The 27,130-nt window shown below is 45.3% G+C and overlaps 1 protein-coding gene across 4 annotated transcripts in view; it reads left to right on the top strand.

Annotated features, from left to right (window-relative positions):
* Positions 1–27,130, top strand: part of lama5 (laminin, alpha 5) — a 296,732-nt gene that overhangs the window by 255,316 nt on the left and 14,286 nt on the right. For all 4 annotated transcript variants that reach the window (XM_059652756.1, XM_059652755.1, XM_059652754.1 and 1 more), the window contains 10 exons: positions 60–245; positions 325–461; positions 1,187–1,340; positions 4,347–4,480; positions 5,859–6,018; positions 13,022–13,147; positions 18,635–18,783; positions 20,317–20,449; positions 23,619–23,762; positions 25,429–25,559. In XM_059652756.1, the coding sequence (XP_059508739.1) occupies positions 60–245; positions 325–461; positions 1,187–1,340; positions 4,347–4,480; positions 5,859–6,018; positions 13,022–13,147; positions 18,635–18,783; positions 20,317–20,449; positions 23,619–23,762; positions 25,429–25,559 (1,454 nt within the window). The remainder of the gene's footprint in view (positions 1–59; positions 246–324; positions 462–1,186; positions 1,341–4,346; positions 4,481–5,858; positions 6,019–13,021; positions 13,148–18,634; positions 18,784–20,316; positions 20,450–23,618; positions 23,763–25,428; positions 25,560–27,130) is intronic.

Genomic DNA, 27,130 nt, shown 5'->3' with positions numbered 1-27,130 from the left:
TACATACACAAACCTTCAGCATCTAATAACCTTACAAACAACTCTTCCTCCCTCTTCAGGTCAAGGTACCAATGAAATTTAATGGTACTTCAGGTGTGCAAGTACGATCCCCAAGCAACCCTGATGACCTGAGGGCATACACCTCTCTGACGTTCTACATCCAAAGAGAACCAGCTCAGAAACGGAAGAGAAAGCAAGCCACGAGTTCCTCCAGTCAGTTTGTTCTGTACCTTGGCGGACAAAATGTAAGGACGATGAGCTGTCGATTTTTTTCTTTTCGGACAATTGTATTTGAAGATTTTAACAGGAACTGTTCCTTTGTAGCCTCACGGGGATTACATGGGCGTTGCTATGAAGAATGGAAAACTGGTGTGGGTTTACAAACTGGGCAGCGAGGAGGCCACTCTGCAGGCAGACTCTGATGTCAGCAGTGATAGATTTGACACCGTCAAGCTGGAGAGGTATGTAAGTTGTTTCTCTACTTTCTCCATCACTCAAGCCTGAAAATCACTGTTAGGATCAGTGTAGGAGCAATTAATGAGCTGGAATAATTATCACCCCCTCCTTTCTGATTTAATAGCGGGCTTAAGATGTTTTTAAAAAGGGCTAGATTGGGTGCTTAAATAATCTCTAGATGGGTGTGATATTATCATGATATGTGTGCACATCTGTGGATATCAGTGACATTCATTTCCAGGCAGTTGGCTATGACATAGATGTGGGGAGGCAATGGCCTAGTGGTGTTGGACTGTTAATCCAGAGACCAGATAACATTCTAGGGACCCAGGCTCAAATCCTGCCATGGCAGATGGTGAAATTTGAATCCACCAAAATATCTGGACTTAACAATGACTGTGAATCAACTGCTGATCATTGGGAAAACCCATCTGGTTCACTAATCCCCTTTAGGGAAGGGAACTGCCATCCTTACCTGGTCTGGCCGACATGTGACTTCAGACCCACAGCAATGTGGTTGATTGGGATGCGTAATAAATACTGCCTGGCCGGTGACACGCTCATCCTGTAAATGCATAAAAAAAAGTTCCCTAATAAAAGACAGCATGCTTTTTGTGAGTGAATGTAGAGAGGACTGACACTGAAATGGCATGTTTCCCACACAATGGAAGCCGACACAGCTAGAGTTATTTCCATATTGTCATTAATTCACCATTCTGCCCCTCTGCAGGATATTACAATATGGCCAAATCTCATACAGTATTGAAAAAGGCACTGTCACTGAAACCAAAGGAAATGGGTTTGCTAAAGGTGATGCTGCCTTACTGAATCTCAGCCCTGAAGATGTCGTGTTTTATGTTGGTGGCTACCCTTCTGAATTCACTGTAAGTATAAAGTCGCTACTCGTTTTTTGTTTTTTGGGTGGAACGTTATTATCTAACTTCATTGAGGAAGGGGCAATCATCGCATCTTTCTCAGAAAATCACACACACTTTTCACCGTCAAGTTATTCTGGCCATTATTTGCCCTCTAGTGGTGAATTTGCATAGGACCGGCAGAAATCAGCCATTCAACACAAGACCGTATTGCTATATAGGGATTCTGTTTCAAATGCTCCTTCTGCCAGCTTTTCACTCTTCGGAAGAAGAAATTTCAACTGATTTCCTCACTAAATTTCTCGTTGACCTCTCGTTGATAAGTCAGCGGTTACGCCCTGACCCAAAAGTGGAAACATTCTCTCTCATCTACTCTGTCAAAACTTTATACAGTATTTAAGACTTCTATTGGGTCTGCCTTTATTTTTTCAGGGGATAAAAGACCCAACCTATCTAGCTTTTTCTGATAAGTAATCTCATGTATTCTCATGTCATCTCTGCAAAATTTCTCAGCAACCTCTCCAGTGCGTCTGTGCTGTTTTTTCTTTCCAACATGAAGATCAGAACTGCATGTAGTGTTAAGTGTGATCTAACCAAACTTTAGTACAGATTCGACATGACCTCCTTACTTTCAATCTGACAATGTTGGTTCAAACTCAGTGATACAGAGAAGTTCCTATGATAGGCGTGTATTTTGGACACAGAAGCAAACAGACAATTTGTCTTGCTTATTAAAATTTATTATATCATTTCTTTTCCCAGTGTAGTTACACCTTATTAATGTTTATTGTTATTAATGTATTGTTGTTATTATTGTAATTAATTATTTTGCACAGATGTGGTTTTGGGTTTATATCATTGTAGTTATTTAAGTTGTAGTGAACATGATGCCACTAGGCAGTGATCTTGCACTACTTCAGCTTCACATCTGTCAAGTGCTGCCAAATGGACCATGGCCCCAGATACTCTGATGGTCAGAGTATTGTACCTCTAAGTGTACATCTGCTGAGCAGGGATAGGTGAGCCGATGCCATTCCGAGCATTGACTTCTCATTTTGGAAGCTGCTGCCATGCACAGACATTAGAAGTTTGCAGAGCAGAGAACGTTAATTAGAGGAAGAATTGGACAATGGAGCAGTGCACACTGGAGCTGTGCACTGGGACCATGTGGAATCTGAAACAGTGCATTGTCCTGGGTACTGAAGACTCTAATGGGCAACTGCCCTGTGTTCAAGAGAGAGACTCCATTGAAGTCGGTGAATTTGGAGGATTCTGCTTCAGTTTATCTGGTAGCTACACAGGAACAGTCAGAGGATTAAAAACCTCTCGGTTTTTAACTCTTCCCATGTATACGTATACATACAGACATGCGTGCATGCACACACATGCTCTCTCTTGCACATGCACACTTGCACACACCATACTCCATTGAACATGAATACAAGGTAAATTTGTAGGAGAAAATGCAAGATGAGAAACATCTTTTTCACTGAGGAGGTACAATCTGGAACTTACTGTCTGGAAATATGATGGAGGCAGATTCAAATGAGCTACTTTAGCGTCAGATGATTATTTGAACAGAAACGATATTCAGGGTGTGGGTGACAGGCAGGGGAACAGCACTACTTCATTGTGCTCTTTCACAGAGTTGGTGCTGACTCAACGAGCCTAGTGTCTTTGTTCTGCTCTGTAACAATTTTGCAGTTCATTGCCATTATTTCATACACGCCCCTTGTCCAGCTTAAGAAATGCCTCATCTTTCTCACCTCGTGTTCAAGCCATTGATGTCAACTGTGAGAAACGAAAAAGTTGCGTTTATGTAGCATTTTTCACAGCACGGTTTCAAAGTGCCTTCCAGCCAATAAAGTACATATTTGAAGAGCAGCCACTGCCATAATGCAGGAAACGCAACAGCCAATCACAGCCCTGAAAGCTCTCACAAAGAGCAAATTGATAATGACCGGACAATCTTTTTTTTGTGTGACGTTCACTGAATATTATGCCTAAATCCTGGGCTTCTCTTTAAAATAATTCCCAGAGATCCTTTATATCCAGCTGACAGAGCAAATGTTCTGACTGGAGGACCACACCTCTGCCAGTGAAGCATCCTACCTGTAGTGCACAGGACTGTCAGCTTCTGGAGTGATTCTCTTGATCTGTAGGAATGTCAAGGGGTGAGGACAGATTGGAAAGCAGGGTTGAGGCCATAGTTAGATCAGCCACGATTATATTGGTTTGCCTCGAGGGACTGTATGGTCATCTCTTGCTATTTCTTATAATCTTCTGACTTGGAGGTGAGAGTACGTCCAACTTAGCCACAGTTGAATAGGTACAGAAGACCCTTCTCCACTTCTTCAATGTGCAACACTGCCCTTCACTCCAAATGTCTCTAACACCTCCAAGGGGAAGGTGGGGCCTAGTGGTATTATCACTGAACTGTTAATCCAGGGACCCAGATAATGCTCTGGGGACCTGGGTTCAAATCCGGCCATGGCAGATGGTGAAATTTGAATTCAGTAAAAAAAAATCTGGAATTAAGAGTCTAATGTTGACCACGAATCCATTGCTGTTTGTTGGGAAAAACCCATCTGGTTCACTAATGCCCTTTAAGGAAGGAAAATGCCATCCTTACCTGGTCTGTCTACATGTGACTCCAGACCCACAGCAATGTGGTTGACTCTTAACTGCCCTCTGGGCAATAAATGCTGCCTGCCCAGCGATGCCCTTATCCCGTGAATGAATAAATTTTTAAAAACCTGTTTTTGGTGATGATTTACAACCCTCCTAATTCTTTTCCCCTTCATGTTGTGCTGTACTGTACAGTGCCTAAAGTTCAATGAAAGAATTTTTTGGAAAGAATTGCAACATTTATAAACCTCAAGACTTTGCTACCTATTAAACATTAATGAGAGAATGTTAAATGCAAAAATCTAGTATGTTTCAGGAGAGCCTGGAAAAACAATGCACAAAGGTGAAGGTCCCTCCCACTCATGAGAGCACTGCTGTCTTTTCCAGCCTCCCGAAACTTTGAAGTATCCAAACTTTAAAGGGTGCATTGAACTTGGAACCCTGAACGCACAGGTGATTAGTCTGTACAACCTGGTCCAAACATTTGATCTGAACACCACAGCAGATGAGCCCTGCAGGAGGTAAGAACAGAATTGAAAGGGGGTGATTTGGTTAATTTCATACATATCCAAACGAAGCCCTTCCCCCAACCCACCTTGTTACAAATGTCCATTCCTGTAAGTATCCCACATGTCACACAGTGATGGGGTCCCCCCGGCTTTCACTGGCTAAATGGGAGCAGCCACATTTCCACCCCACAGTGAGATACGCTGTTGTGACTGAGAAAGTGAACAGTGAATGAGGTGGCAGAGGTTGAGGCAAACTGAGCCACTCGATGACTGAGGCGTTGTCTTGACAACCTGCCCATCAGTCGCCACTCATTTCTCCTGTGGTGTAAATGATTGTGACCCTTGGAAATTTGTCATTCTTGTGTTTGTCCTGATGAATGCAGATCGAAAATTTTAAGCAGCATTTCTGGTCCCACAACAAAGAAAGTTGGGGGCGGGGGGTGCGGTTGTGGGGTGTGTTTTCTCAGCCATTTCCAGAATGGAAATTTGGCTGTGGGGCAGTTCCTGTGCCATTTTTTTTCCTCTGCTGTTGTTGGTGCCGCCAAAGGGGATTGGCAGCAGGAAGGGATGGGGTGGTAACTCACTGTGTGGCCCCCACTTCCTTGCTCCATTTTGACGTCCCCCTGCCACATGCCCGTGGGTTATATATTTCATTGTCATTTCTCTCTGAAAGTTCTCAGAGTGCAACCAGTCATTTCAAATGTGGTAACATCCCTCTCCCCACCATTATCCTTTCCCCGACCTTTCCTCCCTGCCCCCTCCCCCCTCCTCCCTCCTTCCTCCTTCCTCAACACCACTCATGGCTCTGACTTAACTCTGTTCTTGTTGTAAATTTTAAATAGATCAAATTCACAAAGTTTACTGTCAGTTGGAGGATTCCTGTACACTGCAGCTTTAAGATTTGAAATATTTGTGTGAGTCATAGGAACAGGACCAGGCCATTCCACCCCTTTCATTTTACCTTGGAAATCGAGGGTGTGGCTGACTATCAAGTGATACTTTCCCCTGATTTCACCCTCGATTTTACCAAAGCACAGCTCAGAATGATACCCTATCAGTCGGAATTCAGTGATGTTACGCATCCTGTAGGAGCCGGTAGTTATACAGACGGAAATCAGCTTTATGTTTGCAAATATAAGCAAAATATTGTAAATCACAAAATTTGTAATTCAGTTACGGAAAACACTCAGCAGGCTGGGTAGCTTCTGTCGGGTGTGTCACAGTTAATGTTGCAGGTTGACGACCATACAACAAATGACAAGTCATCAGCCTGATGTGTTGGCTCTGTTTCTTCCCTCCACAGATGCTACCTAACATTCACCAATAACATTGATTGCTGCTGTAGCAATCTCCCACAGCATTGTCTTTAATTATTGTGCTCCTGTCACAGGTTCAAATCTACTCAAGGCCCAGACAGTGACAGCGCTTACTTCGATGGCACAGGTTATGCTGAAATCAAAATGCCAGGCTCATTTTCCTCTGTGTCTCGTTTCGAACAAGAGGTTCGCATTGTTTCTTACTCTGGAATCCTGTTTTTCATGCAGGAAAAGGTGGGTCTTCCCCTTCTCATTTTCATGTGATTGACATTAATCCTCAACACTTCCAAACTCGCTGCTGTTTGCTGGCCTGTCGCAGGTTGCTGATCCCCTCCATGTCACCTTAATGCGGCAAGGTCACCAAGATGACTTTCTTACTACATTTCCTCAAGCAGTCCCACCTTGCAAGGCAGCAGGAGAGGGCTCGGCCAGTTACGCCATAGAGCCGGCTACTTTGTACAACCCTACCTTGGCCAGGGATTTTGGAAAATGTATGTTTATGTAGATGACTAATTTAACCCAGAGAATGCACCAAATGAAACCAATCCATGCTCCATGGAATGCCTTAAAACCAAGGGTTTTTTTTTTGTTACTGTCCCTTTCCTAATATCTGTGGTGTTCTGATCTCCCTCTGGACCTCGGGGGCCTTTTGGTTTCACACTTAATTCATTTGCTTTAATTCATGGGTGCGGACACTGCAGACTATTCAGCTGTGGAAGCAGCACAGACAAACCCCAGCCCCTCCAAACCAGTCAGCTGTGTGCTGCGAATAGGAACGGGGTATTTTCACTCCTCCCCACCAACCCTGCTCCCTCCCAGCCCCACCTGGGGACGTGGAATCTGATTGTAGCAGACTTTTAACTGACTTTCGACCAGGAAACAAACCTTGAATTATCTTGATCTGGTTCCACTTGCAACAGAGAGGCAAATCTAATCTGCCCTGTTGAAGGATTCTTTTACTGACGATTACTGTCACAACAAACAATTTTTTGTCTCGTGATGTGATCTCTGCTTGTGATTCACAAGAATGTTTTTAGAAGAAGTTTTCTTACAGAGATTGGCTTAGCCTTGCATTTATCGTAAATTACCTCCTAAATTTACAGCCTGGTTCGTTAATGTGACTGACTCAGTTATCAGAGAATAGTACAAGTCCTACAGTGCCACCGTCCAGCTCCCTATCCCTGCACGATCTGAAATGAAAGGAGATAATGGGAACTGCAGATGCTGGAGAATTCCAAGATAATAAAATGTGAGGCCGGATGAACACAGCAGGCCAAGCAGCATCTCAGGAGCACAAAAGCTGATGTTTCGGGCCTAGACCCTTCATCAGAGAGGGGGATGGGGTGAGGGCTCTGGAATAAATAGGGAGAGAGGGGGAGGCGGACCGAAGATGGAGAGTAAAGAAGATAGGTGGAGAGGAGAGTATAGGTGGGGAGGTAGGAAGGGGATAGGTCAGTCCAGGGAAGACGGACAGGTCAAGGAAGTGGGATGAGGCTAGTAGGTAGATGGGGCTGCTCCTGCCCCACCGAACTCATCTCCACCTATCTGGACTCCATTTTCTCCCCTTTGGTCCAGGAACTCCCCACCTACGTCCGTGACACCACCCACGCCCTCCACCTCCTCCAGGACTTCCAATTCCCTGGCCCCCAACACCTCATCTTCACCATGGACGTCCAGTCTCTATACACCGGCATTCCGCATGCAGATGGCCTCAAGGCCCTCCGCTTCTTCCTGTCCCGCAGGCCCGACCAGTCCCCCTCCACCGACACCCTCATCCGCCTAGCTGAACTCGTCCTCACCCTCGACAACTTCTCTTTTGACTCCTCCCACTTCCTACAGACTAAGGGGGTGGCCATGGGCACGCGCATGGGCCCCAGCTATGCCTGCCTCTTTGTAGGTTACGTGAAACAGTCCCTCTTCCGCACCTACACAGGCCCCAAACCCCACCTCTTCCTCCGGTACATTGATGACTGTATCGGCGCCGCCTCTTGCTCCCCAGAGGAGCTCGAACAGTTCATCCACTTCACCAACACCTTCCACCCCAACCTTCAGTTCACCTGGGCCATCTCCAGCACATCCCTCACCTTCCTGGACCTCTCAGTCTCCATCTCAGGCAACCAGCTTGTAACTGATGTCCATTTCAAGCCCACCGACTCCCACAGCTACCTAGAATACACCTCCTGCAAAAATTCCATCCCCTATTCCCAATTCCTCCGCCTCCGCCGCATCTGCTCCCACGATAAGACATTCCACTCCCGCACATCCCAGATGTCCAAGTTCTTCAAGGACCGCAACTTTCCCCCCACAGTGATCGAGAATGCCCTTGACCGCGTCTCCCGTATTTCCCGCAACACATCCCTCACACCCCGCCCCCACCACAACCGCCCAAAGAGGATCCCCCTCGTTCTCACACAGCACCCTACCAACCTCCGGATACAATGCATCATCCTCCAACACTTACGCCATTTACAATCCGACCCCACCACCCAAGACATTTTTCCATCCCCACCCCTGTCTGCTTTCCGGAGAGACCACTCTCTCCGTGACTCCCTTGTTCGCTCCACACTCCCCTCCAACCCCACCACACCCAGCACCTTCCCCTGCAACCGCAGGAAATGCTACACTTGCCCCCACACTTCCTCCCTCACCCCTATCCCAGGCCCCAAGATGACATTCCACATTAAGCAGAGGTTCACCTGCACATCTGCCAATGTGATATACTGCATCCACTGTACCCGGTGTGGCTACCTCTACATTGGGGAAACCAGTCGGAGGCTTGGAGACCGCTTTGCAGAACACCTCCGCTCAGTTCGCAACAAGCAACTGCACCTCCCAGTCGCAAAATATTTCCACTCCCCCTCCCATTCTTTAGATGACATGTCCATCATGGGCCTCCTGCAGTGCCACAATGATGCCACCCGAAGGTTGCAGGAACAGCAACTCATATTCCGCCTGGGAACCCTGCAGCCTAATGGTATCAATGTGGACTTCACCAGTTTCAAAATCTCCCCTTCCCCAACTGCATCCCTAAACCAGCCCAGTTCGTCCCCTCCCCCCACTGCACCACACAACCAGCCCAGCTTTCCCCGCCCCCCCTAACCCACTGCATCCCAAAACCAGTCCAACCTGTCTCTGCCTCCCTAACCTGTTCTTCCTCTCACCCGTCCCTTCCTCCCACCCCAAGCCGCACCCCCAGCTACCTACTAACCTCATCCCGCCTCCTTGACCTGTCCGTCTTCCCTGGACTGACCTATCCCCTCCCTACCTCCCCACCTCTACTCTCTCCACCTATCTTCTTTTCTCTCCATCTCCGGTCCGCCTCCCCCTCTCTCCCTATTTATTCCAGTTCCCTTTCCCCATCCCCCCTCTCTGATGAAGGGTCTAGGCCCGAAACGTCAGCTTTTGTGCTCCTGAGATGCTGCTTGGCCTGCTGTGTTCATCCAGCCTCACATTTTATTATCCTGAAATGAAAGGAGATCTGGTTCTCTTTTTAAATCCCAACACAGCCCATGCTTGTGTAAACCATAAGTACAAATACCAATTTACATATTTCACTGACTTTACATCTTTCCGAGTTTAAAATCCTTTCAGCCTCTACACTGCTCGTTTTGTTTAGAACACAGCAGGTACAGACTATATCCTAGCTATATTGTAGTACATGCAGCAAATGGAACCACATCTGTTCTTCAGCTAGAGATAAGGAAAAGTCAGGGAGCTGTAGACCGATTGAGCCTGACATCGTTTGTGGGTAAGCTTTTGGAGGAGATTTTGAGGTACAGGATTTACATGTATCTGGAAAGGCAAGGACTGATTACGGATAGTCAGCATGGCTTTGTGTGTGGGAAATCGTATATCATTAACTCGATTGAGTTTTTTTGAAGAGGTGGCAAGGAAGATTAATGGAGGCAGAGGGATTGACATTGTCTGTATGAATTTCAGTAACGTTCCGCATGGTAGACTGGTTAACAAGGTAAGGTCACGTGGAATTCCGGGAGAACTAACCACTTGGGTACAAAATTGGCTATAAGGTAGGAAACAGAGGGTGTGATGAAGGGTTGCTTTTCAAACTGGGGCCCTGTTGACCCTTGGTGTTCTGTGGGAATTGGTGCTGGGTCCACTGCTTTTTGTCATTTATATCAATGATTTGAATGTGGATATAGGAGGTATGATTAGTAAGTCTGCAGATGACACCAAAATTTTTGGCATTGTAGACAGTGAAGGAGGTTTTCTCAGATTACAACGGGACCCTGATCTGATAGACTGATGGGCCAATGAGTGGTATATTGGGTTTAATCTAGATGTGAGGTGTTACATTTTGGTAGGTCACATCAAAGCAGGACATCCCAGAGAGTGCAGCCAAACAAACAGACCTTGGGACACAGGTTCATAGTACTTTGAAAGTGAATTTGCATGGAGACAGGGTGGTGAAGAAGATATTTGGTACACCTGCTTTTATGGGTCAGTGCATTGAATGTAGGAGTTGGGAGGTCATGTTGTGGCTGTACATGACATTGGTTAGGCCACTGTTGGAATACTACGTTCAGTTATGGCCTCCTTGCGATAGGAAAGATGTTGTTAAGCTTAAGAGAGTTCAGAGGAGATTTGCAGGGATGTTGCCAGGGTTGGAGGGCTTGAGCAAGAGGGAGAGACTGAATAGGCTGGGGCTATTTTCCCTGGAGCCCTCGGAGACTGAGGTGTGACCTTGTCGAGGTTTATAAAATCATGAGGGGCATGGATAGGGTAAATAGACAAGGTCCTTTTCCCCAGGGTGGGGGAGCCCAACACTGGAGGGCATAGGTTTAAGGTGAGAGGGGAAAGATTTAAAAGGGGCCTGAGGGACAGCTTTTTCACGCAGAGAGTGGTGTGTATATGGAACAAACTGCCAGAGGAAGTGGTGGAGTATGATACAGTTTCAGCATTCAAAAGGCACCTCGATGGGTGCATGATCAGGAAGGGTTTGGGGTGGTATGGGCCAAATGCTGGCAAATGGCACGAGATTAGTCCATGATTTCTGGTCGGCATGGATGAGTTGGACCAAAGGGTGTATTTCTGTGCTGTACAGCTCTATGACTTTATATGATTAAAATTTCCTTCCTGCCTATATAGATACAAACGTTTGACTAACTCAGTTATTTTACAGCATCGTAACAAATCCCTGACCTTTTTACTAATTTTCCATGTAAACATAAAGTGACATTGGACCAAAATTTCGGAAAATTATCAGCGATTCTCGATGTACAACCTTCTTTTAGCTTAAATATGTCTTTAGGGGCACAAGGGAAAACAGCAAAAGTTTGCAGTATTTGTGGAAGCCACTAGAGGGAGCCAATATCAGAATTGCATACAGTATTACAATGACGATCATTTGTGGTATGTTTGTTTATTTAAAATATTTTTATGACATTTATTGCTACAATTTCCATGCAAACCAGTAACTTAAAGATGAGATCAATTTCCCAATGATCTACAGAAAGAATTGCAGGGCAGGTTTTCAGATTTTAAGACTTTCACAGTAACAAATAAGCTGAAAGCAGCGCACAGGCAATTAATACAAATGGAGAGCTATTTACTCACAAGCAAGATATTCTTTATAAAAGGTCTTCGCTTTATATTTTACTACTAACAGTCATGAAGGTTCTCAAAATTAACTTACATGTTCCTCTCAGTTATTTCGCAAGCTCCCTTTTTCCACTGTGCCAAAGCGAGCCTTTCATTGTCTGCAGAAAATCATTCCTCTCAGTCTTGAGTCTTCTTGAGAACCAAATGCTGTATTTTCAAACAACAGCCAGTTCTCGCCAACATCCTGCTTAGTGGTTAGCGCTAAACGATAGCACTTGTTTCTGGCTCTTCCCCCCCCCCCCCCCCCCCCCCAAATGTCTATGGACTGGCTTCAGGTCGGCAGCAAGATCTGGAATATTTTCCAGCAATGCATCCCTTTATTGAGTGGAAATGCCTGTAGAGATGGATGAGATTTTCCTTCTTGGAGGTGGGTGCTAGCAACTGTCAGACCTACTGTCCTTGGAAAGATAGGTATGGAGGCTTTGACAAGTGCCAAGTAGTTATAATTAAAATATTTAGGCTCTCTCGTCCTTTAGCCTCTTAACCCATCATCCTTAATACCACCTAACCACCTCCAAGCCCCATTATGCCACCTCATGTTCCTACCCACAAGACCCCTCATATAGTCTCTGCCAAGCTATGGCATTTCATGCCTTTCCACCTAGTGTACATTGTAGAACCAGTGGACCCTACAGTGACAATAGGATGTGTTTCTAAAAAATAAGTGTTCCATGAATAAAGAAAGCCCCTCATAATTCCTGATTTCCTCCAAATGAGGAATACTGACAGATCAGTAAAGATGTCTATTATTGATACCATTTAATGTGTCAAAAGCAGAAACTGGATGTACTTGAGCCTTCATGTCTTGAGTAAATAAACATTATTTAGAAATGATTGGAAAGCTAGAATTGTTAACGTTTTCTCTAAAGCTGAGCCATTTCAATATCCAAAGGATTTACTCAGCTATCAACCAAGATTCCAAAGGAAGTTTAACTACAACACGATGCAGGTTCAAGTCCAAACCAGAACTCGCCCTTAACTTGCACTGTGTGGACCCAGAATGGGATCGAGAATTCCAGTTGTCTGATCCCAGCTCCATTTTCATACTTTCAACACATCTCCTTGAAACCTTGAATTTCCAGCATGTGCTCCTGATTAGCTGCGTGGGGTGGCTGGAGCTGCAGATGGACTCGCTATGGAGCATCCATGAGGCCAAGGTCTCACCACAAGTACGGGCCACACAGGCAAACTGTTGGGTGACCTCCGGAAAACCAGTAAGTAAAGGCAGGCAGTGCAGGAATCTTCTGTCCCAAACAGATATACCAGTTTGGATTTTGCTAAGAGGATGGCCTCTCAGGGGAAAGCAGCAGCACCCAGGTTTGTGGCACCACGGTTGACTCGGCTGTGCAGTAGTAGAAGAAGACTGGGAGAGTTTTAATGATCAGGGACTCTGTGAAAGCAAATGAGCCCCCTCTCACTGCCGCCCCCTCTCACTGCAGCCCCGTCCCCTGCTCACAACTGAAAAATGCCACTTTTTTAAAATCTGTGTAGTGTCTCAGTATTTTCTCCTTAAAAACATGCATCCAGGATAATGAAACAACTGTAAAACGTTTTTTGTAATGTTTTCATTTCTGATTTCTTTCTGGTCTCAAGTTTACATTATGCTTTTCTTTTCTAGGAAAAATACCTCAGCCTGACCATTGACAATGGAAAGCTTGTTCTGTTTGTTTACTTAAACAACGAACTCAAAATTGAGCGCAACAGTGAAAGCCAAAACTTACTCAGTGATGGATTCCCACATCAGGTAACTGTTTTTTAAATTAATAAATCTATTTGAAGGGATGGGAGACTGAGTGCAGGACTCTGACTGAGATCGGAAAGGTGGGAGAGAAGTTGACATGAATCAATGCCAGACCTCAATTTAATCCTGTGCAGATGGACTGTGTGCAGGAGGATGGGTTGAATTCTGGGATGTTGGGAAATAATGGGTTCGCATTGTGCTGCATCTCCAATTCAGTGCATTGAGGCTTGTAGAGGGGTGGAAAAGTATGTCAGGATAACTGTTTCCAGCTTAAAAGGAGCAAGGCTCATGAGAGCAAATGCTAGCTTTTTGTGAGAAACATCACCCTACTATTGACCAAAAACTGAACTGGGCAAGCCATTTCAATACGATGGCTACAAAAGTACGTCAGAAGTCAGGTATCCTACAATGAATAACTTACCTCCCATTTCCCCAAGTTGTCTGCTTTCTGCAAGACACACTGTGGATGAATCCTGTTTCAGCACCCAGGACAAAGCTGCATGAGTGATTGGTGCCCCACACGCCACCTTCCACCACACTCCTTGCACCCTTTACGCTCAGCAGTAGCTGAGTACCACCAACAAGATGTGCTGCAGTAATTCCTCCAACAGTACATTCCACAGTCACAACCATCAACACCTAAAAGGACAAGGATAGTAGATTTGTGGGAACACGATCACTGCAAGTTCTCTTCCAAGCACGACCCTGACTTGAAATCACTATCGCTGCTCCATCAGTGTTCATAGATTCCCTCCAGTGTGGATACAGGCCCTTTGGCCCAACAAGTCCACACCAACCCTCGGAGCATCCCACCCTGACCCATGCCCCTATAGCCCACCTATTTTATACACCCCTGATCTCCATGGGCAATCTAGCATGGCCAATACACCTAGCCTGCGCATCTTTGGACTGTGGAAGGAAACTGGAGCACCCGGAGGAACCCCACACACAGCGAGAATGTGCAAACTCCAGACAGTCACCCGAGCGTGGAATCGAACCTGGGTCACTGGCGCTGAGAGGCAGCAGTGCTAACCACTGAGCCATCGTGCTGCCCGTTCTTGTGTCACAATTCTGGAACTCCCTCCCTAACATTCAAGTTCTAAAAGCTGACTGGCCAAGCACCCCATAAACTGCAGTAGTTCGAGAAGATAGCTCACTGCTACCACATTCAGGACATTTAGGGATAGACAATAAATGCTGACCCAGCCAGCAACGCTCAATGCCATGAATGAATAAAGGAAATGTAAGAGCGATGTTACAACTTCACATCTGTTTGGTGTTTAAATCAGCTTCCCCTGGAAGGTGTATTCATCAACAACTTGGACCGTTTGGCGATTTTTTTTCCCCCTCCTTCATTCCAACCAATTGTCTGAAGGTATTTAAGCAGCTGTCCTTAAATGTTTTATTAAAATCAACAGCTGTGCTGAGTTGCAGGTTGTCTCGAAGTGATAGAAGAGCCTATTCTAAATTCATTTTTCAGAGTGAATTCGGCATGCGTTTCCACAAATCCTGTCCAGTTTAAATGGGTCAGTTTGTTACCCTTAGGATGCTGTGCCACTCTTGTGCAATACACCTTCAGTCCTATTGGCTCCCCAGAGGTGTAGCCGAAACGTCGGACATGGGCTCTGGCATTATCTACGGTGTAGAGGGGAAGGAAGCAGGTAGGGGAATCAGTAACACAAGCTTTGGTTCTGTCCTGCAGTTGGGCTGAGCATATGGGCATTGAGTTCAGTGGTTAACACTGCTGCCTCACAGTTCAAATCCACCCTCAGGTGACTGTTTGCACATTGTCCACATGTCTACGTGAGTTTCCTCCTACAGCCCAACAGTGTGCAGACTAGATGGATTGGCCATGCTAAGTTACCCCATAGTGTGCAGGGATGTGCAGGCTAGGTGGATTAGCAATGGGAAGTGCAGGGTTACAGAGGCAGGATGGGATGCTGTTCGGAGGGGCTGTGTAGTCTTGATAGGCTGAATGACCTGCTTCCACATCAGCCATTCTATGATTATCTTGACAGCAATCACTTCCAATGGTGTTCAATCATTCGAGTAGAATAACAGAGGTCAAATGTTATTGTGGGTGGTTGTATTTCAAGGATTCTCATTGGATAGCCTGATGTCAGACTGTCTAAACTATCACAAATATCAGTATGTCATTACCTTAGAAAAAGTCTACTAGCACTTGCTTCAAGTGAAGAATGAAGGATTTCCATACATATAAAACTGACCATGACCTCCATAAGAATTCTACAGCTATTGATGCATTTTTTGAAATGTCGCCACTGATACATGGATGAAATTCAGCAACTACTTTGTACACAGCAAGCTGCCACAAACAGAAATGCGGTAAATTGATCAGATAATCTGACTTTGTTGTGTTGACTGAGGGATAAATAATAGACAGGACACCAAGGTTAGCTTCACTATTCTTTGAAGTGCACTGGACGATGCATTACACCCACCTGGCTGGGTCTCAGTTTAACATTGTGTCCAAACAATGACACTCCTGACAGAGTGCAGCACTCTCTTGGTATCACATTATACTGTCAGCCTACATTATTGTTGTCCGAGATAATGGGAACTGCAGATGCTGGAGATTCCAAGATAATAAAATGTGAGGCTGGATGAACACAGCTGGCCAAGCAGCATCTCAGGAGCACAAAAGCTGACGTTTCGGGCCTAGACCCTTCATCAGAGAGGGGGATGGGGGAGGGAACTGGAATAAATAGGGAGAGAGGGGGAGGCGGACCGAAGATGGAGAGTAAAGAAGATAGGTGGAGAAGGTGTGGGTGGGGAGGTAGGGAGGGGATAGGTCAGTCCAGGGAAGACGGACAGGTCAAGGAGGTGGGATGAGGTTAGTAGGTAGCTGGGGGTGCGGCTTGGGGTGGGAGGAAGGGATGGGTGAGAGGAAGAACCGGTTAGGGAGGCAGAGACAGGTTGGACTGGTTTTGGGATGCAGTGGGTGGGGGGGAAGAGCTGGGCTGGTTGTGTGGTGCAGTGGGGGGAGGGGATGAACTGGGCTGGTTTAGGGATGCAGTGGGGGAAGGGGAGATTTTGAAACTGGTGAAGTCCACATTGATACCATATGGCTGCAGGGTTCCCAGGCGGAATATGAGTTGCTGTTCCTGCAACCTTCGGGTGGCATCATTGTGGCAGTGCAGGAGGCCCATGATGGACATGTCATCAAGAGAATGGGAGGGGGAGTGGAAATGGTTTGCGACTGGGAGGTGCAGTTGTTTGTTGCGAACTGAGCGGAGGTGTTCTGCAAAGCGGTCCCCAAGCCTCCGCTTGGTTTCCCCAATGTAGAGAAAGCCGCACCGGGTACAGTGGATGCAGTATACCACATTGGCAGATGTGCAGGTGAACCTCTGCTTAATGTGGAATGTCATCTTGGGGCCTGGGATGGGGGTGAGGGAGGAGGTGTGGGGACAAGTGTAGCATTTCCTGCGGTTGCAGGGGAAGGTGCCGGGTGTGGTGGGGTTGGAGGGCAGTGTGGAGCGAACAAGGGAGTCACGGAGAGAGTGGTCTCTCCGGAAAGCAGACAGGGGTGGGGATGGAAAAATGTCTTGGGTGGTGGGGTCGGATTGTAAATGGCGGAAATGTCGGAGGATAATGCGTTGTATCCGGAGGTTGGTTGGGTGGTGTGTGAGAACGAGGGGGATCCTCTTGGGGCGGTTGTGGCGGGGGCGGGGTGTGAGGGATGTGTCGCGGGAAATGCGGGAGACGCGGTCAAGGGCGTTCTCAATCACCGTGGGGGGGAAGTTGCGGTCCTTAAAGAACTTGGACATCTGGGATGTGCGGGAGTGGAATGTCTTATCGTGGGAGCAGATGCGGCGGAGGCGGAGGAATTGGGAATAGGGGATGGAATTTTTGCAGGAGGGTGGGTGGGAGGAGGTGTATTCTAGGTAGCTGTGGGAGTCGGTGGGCTTGAAATGGACATCAGTTACAAGCTGGTTGCCTGAGATGGAGACTGAGAGGTCCAGGAAGGTGAGGGATGTGCTGGAGATGGCCCAGGTGAACTGAAGGTTGGGGTGGAAGGTGTTGGTGAAGTGGATGAACTGTTCGAGCTCCTCTGGGGAGCAAGAGGCGGCGCCGATACAGTCATCAATGTACCGGAGGAAGAGGTGGGGTTTGGGGCCTGTGTAGGTGCGGAAGATGGACTGTTCCACGTAACCTACAAAGAGGCAGGCATAGCTGGGGCCCATGCGGGTGCCCATGGCCACCCCCTTAGTCTGTAGGAAGTGGGAGGAGTCAAAAGAGAAGTTGTTGAGTGTGAGGACGAGTTCCGCTAGGCGGATGAGAGTGTCGGTGGAGGGGGCCTGGTCGGGCCTGCGGGACAGGAAGAAGCGGAGGGCCTTGAGGCCATCTCCATGCGGAATGCAGATGTACAGGGACTGGACGTCCATGGTGAATATGAGGTGTTGGGGGCCAGGGAATTGGAAGTCCTGGAGGAGGTGGAGGGCGTGGGTGGTGTCACGGACATAGGTGGGGAGTTCCTGGACCAAAGGGGAGAAAATGGAGTCCAGATAGGTGGAGATGAGTTCGGTGGGGCAGGAGCAGGCTGAGACGATGGGTCGACCAGGGCAGGCAGGTTTGTGGATTTTGGGAAGGAGATAGAAACGGGCCGTGCGGGGTTGGGGAACAATGAGGTTGGAGGCTGTGGGTGGGAGGTCCCCTGAGGTGATGAGGTCATGAATGGTGTTGGAGATGATGGTTTGGTGCTCGGGTGTGGGGTCATGATCGAGGAGGCGGTAGGAGGTGGTGTCGGAGAGTTGGCGTCTGGCCTCGGCGATGTAGAGGTCAGTACGCCATACTACCACTGCGCCACCCTTGTCTGCGGGTTTGATGGTGAGGTTGGGGTTGGAGCGGAGGGAGCGGAGGGCTGCCCGTTCTGCGGGGGAGAGGTTGGAGTGGGTGAGAGGGGTGGAGAGGTTGAGGCGGTTAATGTCTCGACGGCAGTTGGAGATGAAGAGGTCGAGGGAGGGTAGGAGGCCTGGGGGTGGTGTCCAGGAGGAGGACTTGTGTTGGAAGCGGGCGAAGGGGTCAGTGGAAGGAGGGTTGGGTTCCCGGTTGAAGAAGTAGGCATGCAGGCGAAGACGGCGGAAAAACTGCTCTGTGTCCGACCGTGACTGGTATTCGTTGATGTGTGGTTGTAGTGTTGTCCTCCTGGATTGAGACTTGAAGCCCCAACCTTCTGAATCAAAGGTGAGAATGCCAACCACTGAGCCATGCAGAGTGGCATTACAATTGTGCAAAAATGTAAGTTATTTGCAACTCCCTGCACAAAACCTTCCATTTGAATATTGCAAAGATGTACTTCAGTTGTGATTATAGCGAGAACAGTTGAGTTTGTAGCTGATTAAATCAAAGTGACCGTCATCAGAAAGAGCTTTCATTATGAGCAAGGGGCTTCTAAATGGTCTAATATAATTCAGTGAAACTGATTCCACCCACCCTCGATCACTTATATACAATGCGTTTGTTTTCCAGATCCAGATAATTATGGTATTTTCCAAAAAAGTGAAGATTTACGTGCGTGTGGACCGGAAAACCGTTCTTTCTTCTGAACGAGATGCTTCGCGTCCTTCAATTTCAGAATATTATCTCGGTGGTGTGCCTGCAGAGAAACTCCCAGACAAGTAAGAGTCAGAAGAGAAATTGATTTGGGGACAGAATTCTAAATGTGTGGGAGAGTCCCAAATTGAAGGCTCCCCAGGAGTTTCTGTTGCTGGAAAGTCAACTAAGTAAAAATTGGCCGTAACGATTTAAGTGGAACTTGAGACAGAACAGATGGTAGTCAATTAAGAAACTGTACTGTGCTGTCTTTACTTATCCAGGTGCAAACAAGCAGAGTAACGTAATGGTAATATTACTGGACTAGTAACCAACAGGCCTGGAGTCCAGAGGCATGAGCTCAAATCCCATTATGGCAGCTGGAGGAATTTAAAGGCAATCACTAGTCATCCATTAAGATGGAATTAAATGTTAGTGTCATTAATAATGAAGGTAGAGTTATTGGTAGTCATCAAAAAATCCATCTGGTTTAATTTTACTCTTAAGAAAACCTGGCATCCTTGCTCAGTCTGACCTGTATGTGAATCCAAATCTCTCAAGTTGCCTCTAATATGTCCCAATAAGTCACAGAGCCTCCAGGGTAATTAGGGATGGTCCCTGGGATTGATTTATCCTTCTTAGGGGAAACTGTTCATCAAGCTTTGAGGCATGTTTTTCAGATCAGGGTTACTTCCAGACAAACTGTGGATGTGCCAAAGGGCAGAATTCACATGATAACCAGGGAGTTGCTCCCGTCATTCCTTCACACTATCTCCTGGGTGTAAATCATAGAATCCATACAGGCCATTCGGTCCATTGAGTCCACACTGACCCTCCAAAGAGCATTCCACTCAAATTTCCTCTATCCCTGTAACCCGGCTTTTCCCATGGCTAATCCACCTGACCTACACATCCCTGGAGAGTATGGCCAATTTAGCATGGCCAATCCACCTAACCTGCACATTTTTGCACCATGGGAGGAAACCCACGCAGAGACTGGCAGAATGTGCAAAATCCACACAGACAGTAACCAAAGGTTGGAATCGAACCTGGGTCCCTGGGTGCTTGAGGCAGCAGTGCCAACCACTGAGACACTGTGCTGCTCCTAAAGCAGAACATAGAGGAATCCACTGCCCCAGCTAATCCAGATTAAACTGGAGCTGGTCCAGTTTCTGGTTCAATTGGCAACATCTGCTATGAGCACACACCCTGATCTCTGCCCTCCTCCAAACCAGAAATTCTAAGCCAATATCATCCACTGATGAGTGAAAATGTGGAGCCCACCATACATTCCAATGTATCATTATTGCATGAACAGGGCTGTTGTGCTATTGGGACAGGAGCACCATCTATGAACTATATAGGTGAGATTCACTAAATTCTTAAACTGTTCTATAAATTAACACGGCTATAAAAATGAGCCCAGTTGAATGTTCAAAACCATCTTTTTCTCCTGTGGAATTTATAAACGGTGCATTGCAACTTTAAAAAAAAATTATGAAGTGTTTTGTGGTGTGAGAAGATATAGCTGATATGTTCTGATCCACACAGTTAAGCAATATCTGAGGTTTGTTTTCTAATAACTATTTTCTTAAATGGACTGTGCTTTCCTCTTGCAGTCTGAGGAGCCAGTTCCCCACAGGTGGTTCTATAAAAGGCTGTATGCGCAGCGTGAAGGCTCTGGACAAAAATTTAGATCTGAAACGTGAGAAGACTATTGGAATCAGTTATGGGTGTTCTGCAAACTTGCTGGTGAGTCCTGCCTTTGACACATTCTTATTAATTGGCTACAAACAAGAAATGGAACCATTTCAGTACTTGCGCCATTGATTCTGTCACCGTTTGGTAACTGCTAAAGACATTCATTCGCAAATAAATAAACAGGCAGCGCAGTCCAACTTACCAGTGTTTACCATTCTCTTTCTATCTGAGAGTCCCTTTGTGTGGCTCTCATTGAATGTTTGTTAGAAAATCGTAAAAAGCTGGTCTAATCCCAGCCAGCCAATGACTGCCCCATCTGTCTCCTATCAGCCATTATGGCAATAGGTAAAGGTGTCATCAACAGTGCCACCAACAGGACCGACTCACTGATGATCTGATACTATGTGGCTCCAAACATTGTTCCAGCCTTTGTTCAATTGCAGACACAAGAACTAAATTCCATTTGTTACATGGAACTGACTGTCCTTGACATGAAGACAGCACTTGACCGACAGTAGCATTAAAAAACTCTGGTAGAATTGAAGTTGGTGGCAACTGGGCAGAGAGAACAGGTTCTTTCCACAGGCTGGGGCCAACACCAAAGAAGGTTGGCCGTGATTATTGGAGCCAATCATCTCAGCTCCAGGACATCTCTGCAGGAGTTCCTCAGGGTAGCGTTCTAGGTCCAACCACCTTCAGCTGTTTCATCAATGACCTGCCGTCCATCATCAAGTCAAAATGTGGGAATGTTTGATGCTTATTTTCAGCATTCCTCGTGACACCTCGGATACCGGAAGAGTTCGTGCTTGTCTGCAACAATTCGGGGATAATAAACGATGCATAGATTTGTCCCTCTGGTGTCAGCAACTGCTCATATCCAATGAGAAAAGATCTAAAGTCCTCAGCTGTACCCCTTGCCTTGTTGATCAATGGTATTGCCATCACTGAATTCTCTGCCAGCAAAATCCTGGGATTGCCACTGATCAGAAATTTAAGTGAATTCCCATATGTGTACTGAGGCTGCAAGAGTAGGTCCAACACTGCAAATGTTCTGGCAGGTCACTTGCATCAGTACTCCCCAAAATCTGTCCGCCATCTACAGGAATGTGGTGGAATGGAATACTCTCCACCTGCCCGAGCAAAAAGAACAACAACCGTGACAAAATGGCCTACTCAATTGACATTGCATCTACTTCTTAAGTGTTTATCCACTCCATCAGTAGGACTTTGTGTAGCAGCAGTGTGTACATTCAACAATATGCACTACCCCGATTCACCAAACTTGCATCTACAGTATCTTCCAAAGCTTTTGCCTTTATTGCCTCAAGGACAGGGCAGCAGATACATAGCAGAGCTGGGCTGAGAGGTGGCAAATGGAGTTTAATGCAGACAAGTGTGAGGTGATGCACTTTGGTAGGAATAACCCGAAGGCAAAGTACTGGGCTAATGGTAAGATTCTTAGTAGTGTAGATGAGCAGAGAGATCTCGGTGTCCATGTACACAGACCCTTGAAAGTTGCCACCCAGGTTGACAGGGCTGTTAAGAAGGCATGCAGTGTTTTAGCTTTTATTAATAGATGGATCAAGTTTCGGAACCAAGAGGTTATGGTGAAGCTGAACAAAACTCTGGTGCGGCTGCACTTGAAGTATTGCGTACAGTTCTGGTCACCACATTATAAGAAGGATGTGGAAGCTTTGGAAAGGGTGCAGAGGAGATTTACTAGGATGTTGCCTGGTATGGAGGGAAGGTCTTACGAGGAAAGGCTGAGGGACTTGAGGCTGTTTTCATTAGAGAGAAGGTGGCTGAAAGGTGACTTAATTGAAACATATAAAATAATCAGAGGGTTAGATAGGGTGGATAGGGAGAGCCGTTTTCCTAGGATGATGACGGCGAGCACAGAGGGGGGCATAGCTTTAAATTGAGGGGTCCAAGATGTAGGACAGATGTCAGAGGTAGTTTCTTTACTCAGAGTAGTAAGGGAATGGAACGCTTTGCCTGCAACGGTAGTAGATTCGCCAACGTTAGGTACATTTAAGTCGTCATTGGATAAGCATATGGACGTACATGGAATAGTGTAGGTTAGATGGGCTTGAGATCGGTATGACAGGTCAACACAACATCGAGGGCGAAGGGCCTGTACTGTGCTGCAATGTTCTATGTTCTATATTCATGCGTTCCTCTCAACTCACGCACCATCCTAAACTTGCAACAATGCACTTCTATTGGCCAAAACCTTGGAGTTCCCCTCCTCACGGCACTGTGGGGGCTTCTTACACCACATAGTGTGCAGCAGTTAAAGAAGGTGACTTATGACTATCACCTCAAAACTAGTTTCGGATAAACAATACGTGCTGGCCTTCTTAACAATGCTTGCATTCCAAGAGCTAATAATAAAACTTCTGACTGTGAAGGCAGGGGAAAACAAGTGCTTTCAGATTTTTCGAATACTTTCTCAAGTCCCAGAGTACATTAGCTTTCGTACCAAGTTGCACAGCCTCCATATTTTACCACTTTCATTGAGCAGATTTTTATGCTGCCTGGTCAGGTGTATTAATTCTAATGTATACTGTGTGCAGCCTTTGAGTCCTTGTCATTCCAGCTAATGGGTGATCATTTCAGTTTCAAGTTCAAACTGTATTAAAATGCTGAATTATTTATTTTAAATTAGTTAATGCCATTTATTAGTAAAGCAGAGCAAACAAATTTGATACAAGCACATTAATAAATAATACAAAGTTGTTTGAACAATTTCAGGTGTAATCTTGGGAAAAGGAAATGTAATGCTGTAAAACATCAGGTTGAGTTTAGGTTTGTGCGCTTAAGTTCATCGACAATAATGGCTGTTAGGAGAAGAAAATTATGTTAATCTAACATATCATTGTGTGTTTAAATCTATAACAGTAATTCATATTGTTTATTTTTAAGATTCTCAGTTTGCAACACTAAAGCCATCCAATTAAAACAAATCATGAGACTGATGTGGGAGTGTTTCAGATATTATGTCTGACTTAAACAATGTTTGTGTTTTATTCGGAAGGGAAAGAAGAGAAATACAGAAGTGGCCACAAAAACTGTGGAAAGGCACTTATAATTATTATACCTTTTATGTTTTCTTCCTTAGTCAAATGTACACACCAGCCAGGTTAAGAAGCTGTTGATGATTTTCCTGACAGTGGTTTAACATTACTTCCCTCTGACTTCATTGTGTATTTCGTTTCAGGTGTCACGTTCCGCAGATTTCAAAGGCCAGGGATATCTGAGCCTGATCCCTCAGAAGGTCCCCATGCTTCGCAACAACTTCATTTCAGGATTTGGGTTCCAGACCCAGCAGCGGAATGCCCTGATGTTTTACTACCCCTCACCGGTAAATGTGAAGTGTTAATGAGAAATGCTAACATTAACAGTTTGTGTTGGTCACACAAAGGGTGGAAGTGATTACCACTAGAAAGGTGCAAAATGTTTGAATCTTGAGGATTGAATTTCTTGGAAGTTAGGGCAGAGCAGGACTTCAACTTACTGACAAGTCCAGTTGTTGAACCACACCCTGCCCTCAACGTGCCCCTCATAAATCCAAGGGTAAATAAGGCATGGAATCAGCAAACATAGATATTTTGGGCAAGTTGGAATTGAAATACCAAGAATTTGGATGTAACATACTAATGTGCATAGCACACTAGGTGCCAGTGTTTCCTTGAGTTTTCGTGCGTGATATTTGCCTGAAACCCTGGTAACATAGTTGGGAGATCATAAAACCAAAGAATTGGAATCCCAAATATCTGTTGTTGACTTGTACCTTTTTTGTGTCAGAATTTGCAATGATTTTGCTCAATTCCAACAAAACAAAGAATAAAGTTTATTCGTGCAAACAGAAATTGTTAGAGAAACTCAGCAGGTCTGGTAGCATCTGTGGTGAGAAAGCAGAGTTAACGTTTCAGGTCCAGTAACCCTTCTTCATAACTGAACTGAAGTTCTAAAGAAGATCTGCTAGATTCAAGATGTTAACTCTGCTTCCTCTCCATAGATGCTGTCTGGCCTGCTGAGCTTCTCCAGCAATTTCTGTTTGTGTTTCAAATTTTCAGCATCCACAGTATGTTTTCTTTTAAATTAAGTTTTGTCTATTTGTTTATGGTGCTGATGCAGTGAAGTAATTCATGTCCCAGAAATACGTGCTTGATTTGCGACTCAACTAGTCAGGACACGTGACACGTCTAGATTAGAATGACATTGATGTGCCACCATGCATGGTTAAAATATGCAAAGTTATAGAAATATTCAGACTCCAGCGCAGACACAGATAGTTTAACAGATCCAGTTTTGTTAGTATAAATGACCACAAATATTTCGTTATGGACTATAAACTGAAAAATGGAAATTGAACACCACTAAATTACCAAAAAATACCTTAAGAATTTATTGTTCCTGCAATTTGATCAAGTCAGATTATGTGTTTTTTATTCATTCATGGGATGTGGGCATCACTGGTTGGGCCAGCATTTATTGCACATTCCTCGTTGCCCTTGAGAAGATGCTGGTGAGCTACTGCCTTAAACTGCTGTGGTCCAACATTGTGTTATCATAACTAAAATGAAAGGAACTGTGAGAAATAATTTCCCAGCTTACAGTCTGGACTTATGGTCTGCAGAATTTTTTTTCCCTACGTATATTTTTACACCATAATATTTGAGTCATGTCTGTCTCATTTATGAATGAATGTGTATGTGAGAGAGATTTTAAAGGGATATAGTTTAAGACATATAGTAGTAAATTAATAATGCTTTTTTTTTGTTCCCAGTTGTTAATGGATAAGTTTGCTTTGATAAATAGTTATTTCTCTCAATGATGGACTCTGGTGCGAATTACATATTTTCTTGACCACCTTGATAGTTTAATTGGACGGTTACACCTTGCTGACAACTTCTGGAATAGTGCAGTTCTGTTATCAACACACTACCAATTTAGGTTGTAACATTATATATGGCTATAGTTAGCCTCTTAGTGAACGTAACCATCTTTTTTCTTTACTGCATTAGGAAGGAAATTGTCAAGTATCTCTGAAGCAAGGATTAGTGACACTTAAGGTGTTTAATACTGAAGTTAAAAGTCAAACTGAGTACACAGATGGGAGCCCACATTATGTCTCTTTCTCCATCACAAATGAACAGTAAGTTATTTGGCTTTCATAACTTTCAACACTTCCTAAGGTAACAAGCTAAAACCAATAAAAAGCTGAGGATTTCTAGAAATACATAACATCTGTGAAAAGGAAATGCTATTGTATAGTTATTTATCCATTGCAATAATTGAAATAGCCCTTTGCCCAGAAAAGTTCTACAGGTTTTGGATGAGCTTTGTTGCCGGGAGGTTCTTTCTAATTATTCTTTCAGATAAGGTATTTCACCCTGACGCTTCTTGTGTTGTTCCTGCACTTTTTGTGCTGTATAAGATGATGGGCATAACTGCTTGCGAATGGGACTCTTACAGTTTTGGACACTTATGATCGGGTGTACCGTAGTCAGGTGGATAGCCAATCCTCGAGTCTTCTGAACCATATGCCTCAGTGCATATTGAGGTGATGTGTTACAAATCACTCAAAAGTCTTAACTGCTGGAATGACCTACACTTAACATACATGTTTTAGTCTGGAACTTTGGATTATGATGCTAGAAGTTTCCAACATGTGGCTGACCAGGAAACACTCTCGCTCATGCTGCTTGTCATTGGTATGTGTTGGAAGGATTTGTAGGTTGATAACCAACCCCTTTTACAGAAGAAATATGAACAGGAGTAGGCCATTTGGTCCCTCAAGCCTGTCCTGGGCCCCTCTCCTCGTTGGTGCCAGCTTCTCAAAGCCGCCAACTCCTCAATATCTCAAAAAGCTCATCTATATCCTCCTTTTTAAAAACTTGCAGTTACCGAGCCTCCACACTCTTGAGGGCCGAGAATCGGGACAGACACGGACTACACTCTGGGTGGAAAAAACCCCCATCATATCTCAATTTTAAATGAATGACCCCTTATTTCAAAACTATGTCCCCTAGTTTGAGATGCCTCCATAAATAGCATGGAGCATCTTCTGAAAATCTACCTTGTCAGGCCCCCTCAGAATCTTGTGTGTTTCTGTAATATCACCTGTCATTCTCATAAACTCTAATGAGTAAAGAGCAAAACTGTTTTGCCATTCTTGGCAAATCAACTGCTTTATCTCAATGCGGAGATGCTGGTGTTAGACTGGGGGTGGGCAAAGTCACAAGTCTGACTTCGGACTTTTATCTTGAGGAATCAGTCAAGTGAGCCTCTTCTCAACTCTCTCCAGTGCCAGTTCCATCTTCCTTTCTTGAACAAGGGCGTCAGAATGGATACTCAGTCCACTAGAACCCTCCTGGAATACTGGAGTGGTTTTGAATATATCAACCAATGCTTCCCTGTTCTGAGGAAGGGTGACTGGACCTGAAACGTTAACTCTTTTTTTTCTTTCCAGATGCTGCCAGACCTAAGCTTTTCCAGCAACTTTGTTTTTCTTCCAATATGTTAAGCTACTTTCATTAAAACCCATGGATACAGGCTGACAGATCCTAATGACTCATCTGCCTTTAGTCCCATTAGACCGATGCAAACTGCTATCTCACTATTGCCCATTCTTAATTCCCAGTTCCTTCTTCAAAGTGAGGCAGTGAGGAAGGGACTCAGAGTTCACATCTGAGCCAGGCAAAGAATTTCTTCAAAGTTGCTCCT

The sequence above is a fragment of the Stegostoma tigrinum genome, chromosome 19 (assembly GCF_030684315.1).
Source record: "Stegostoma tigrinum isolate sSteTig4 chromosome 19, sSteTig4.hap1, whole genome shotgun sequence".
In the NCBI taxonomy this organism is placed as follows: Eukaryota; Metazoa; Chordata; class Chondrichthyes; order Orectolobiformes; family Stegostomatidae; genus Stegostoma; species Stegostoma tigrinum.
The sequence above is the reverse complement of the archived record's forward strand: the minus strand, read 5'-3'. Positions and strand labels throughout refer to the sequence as shown.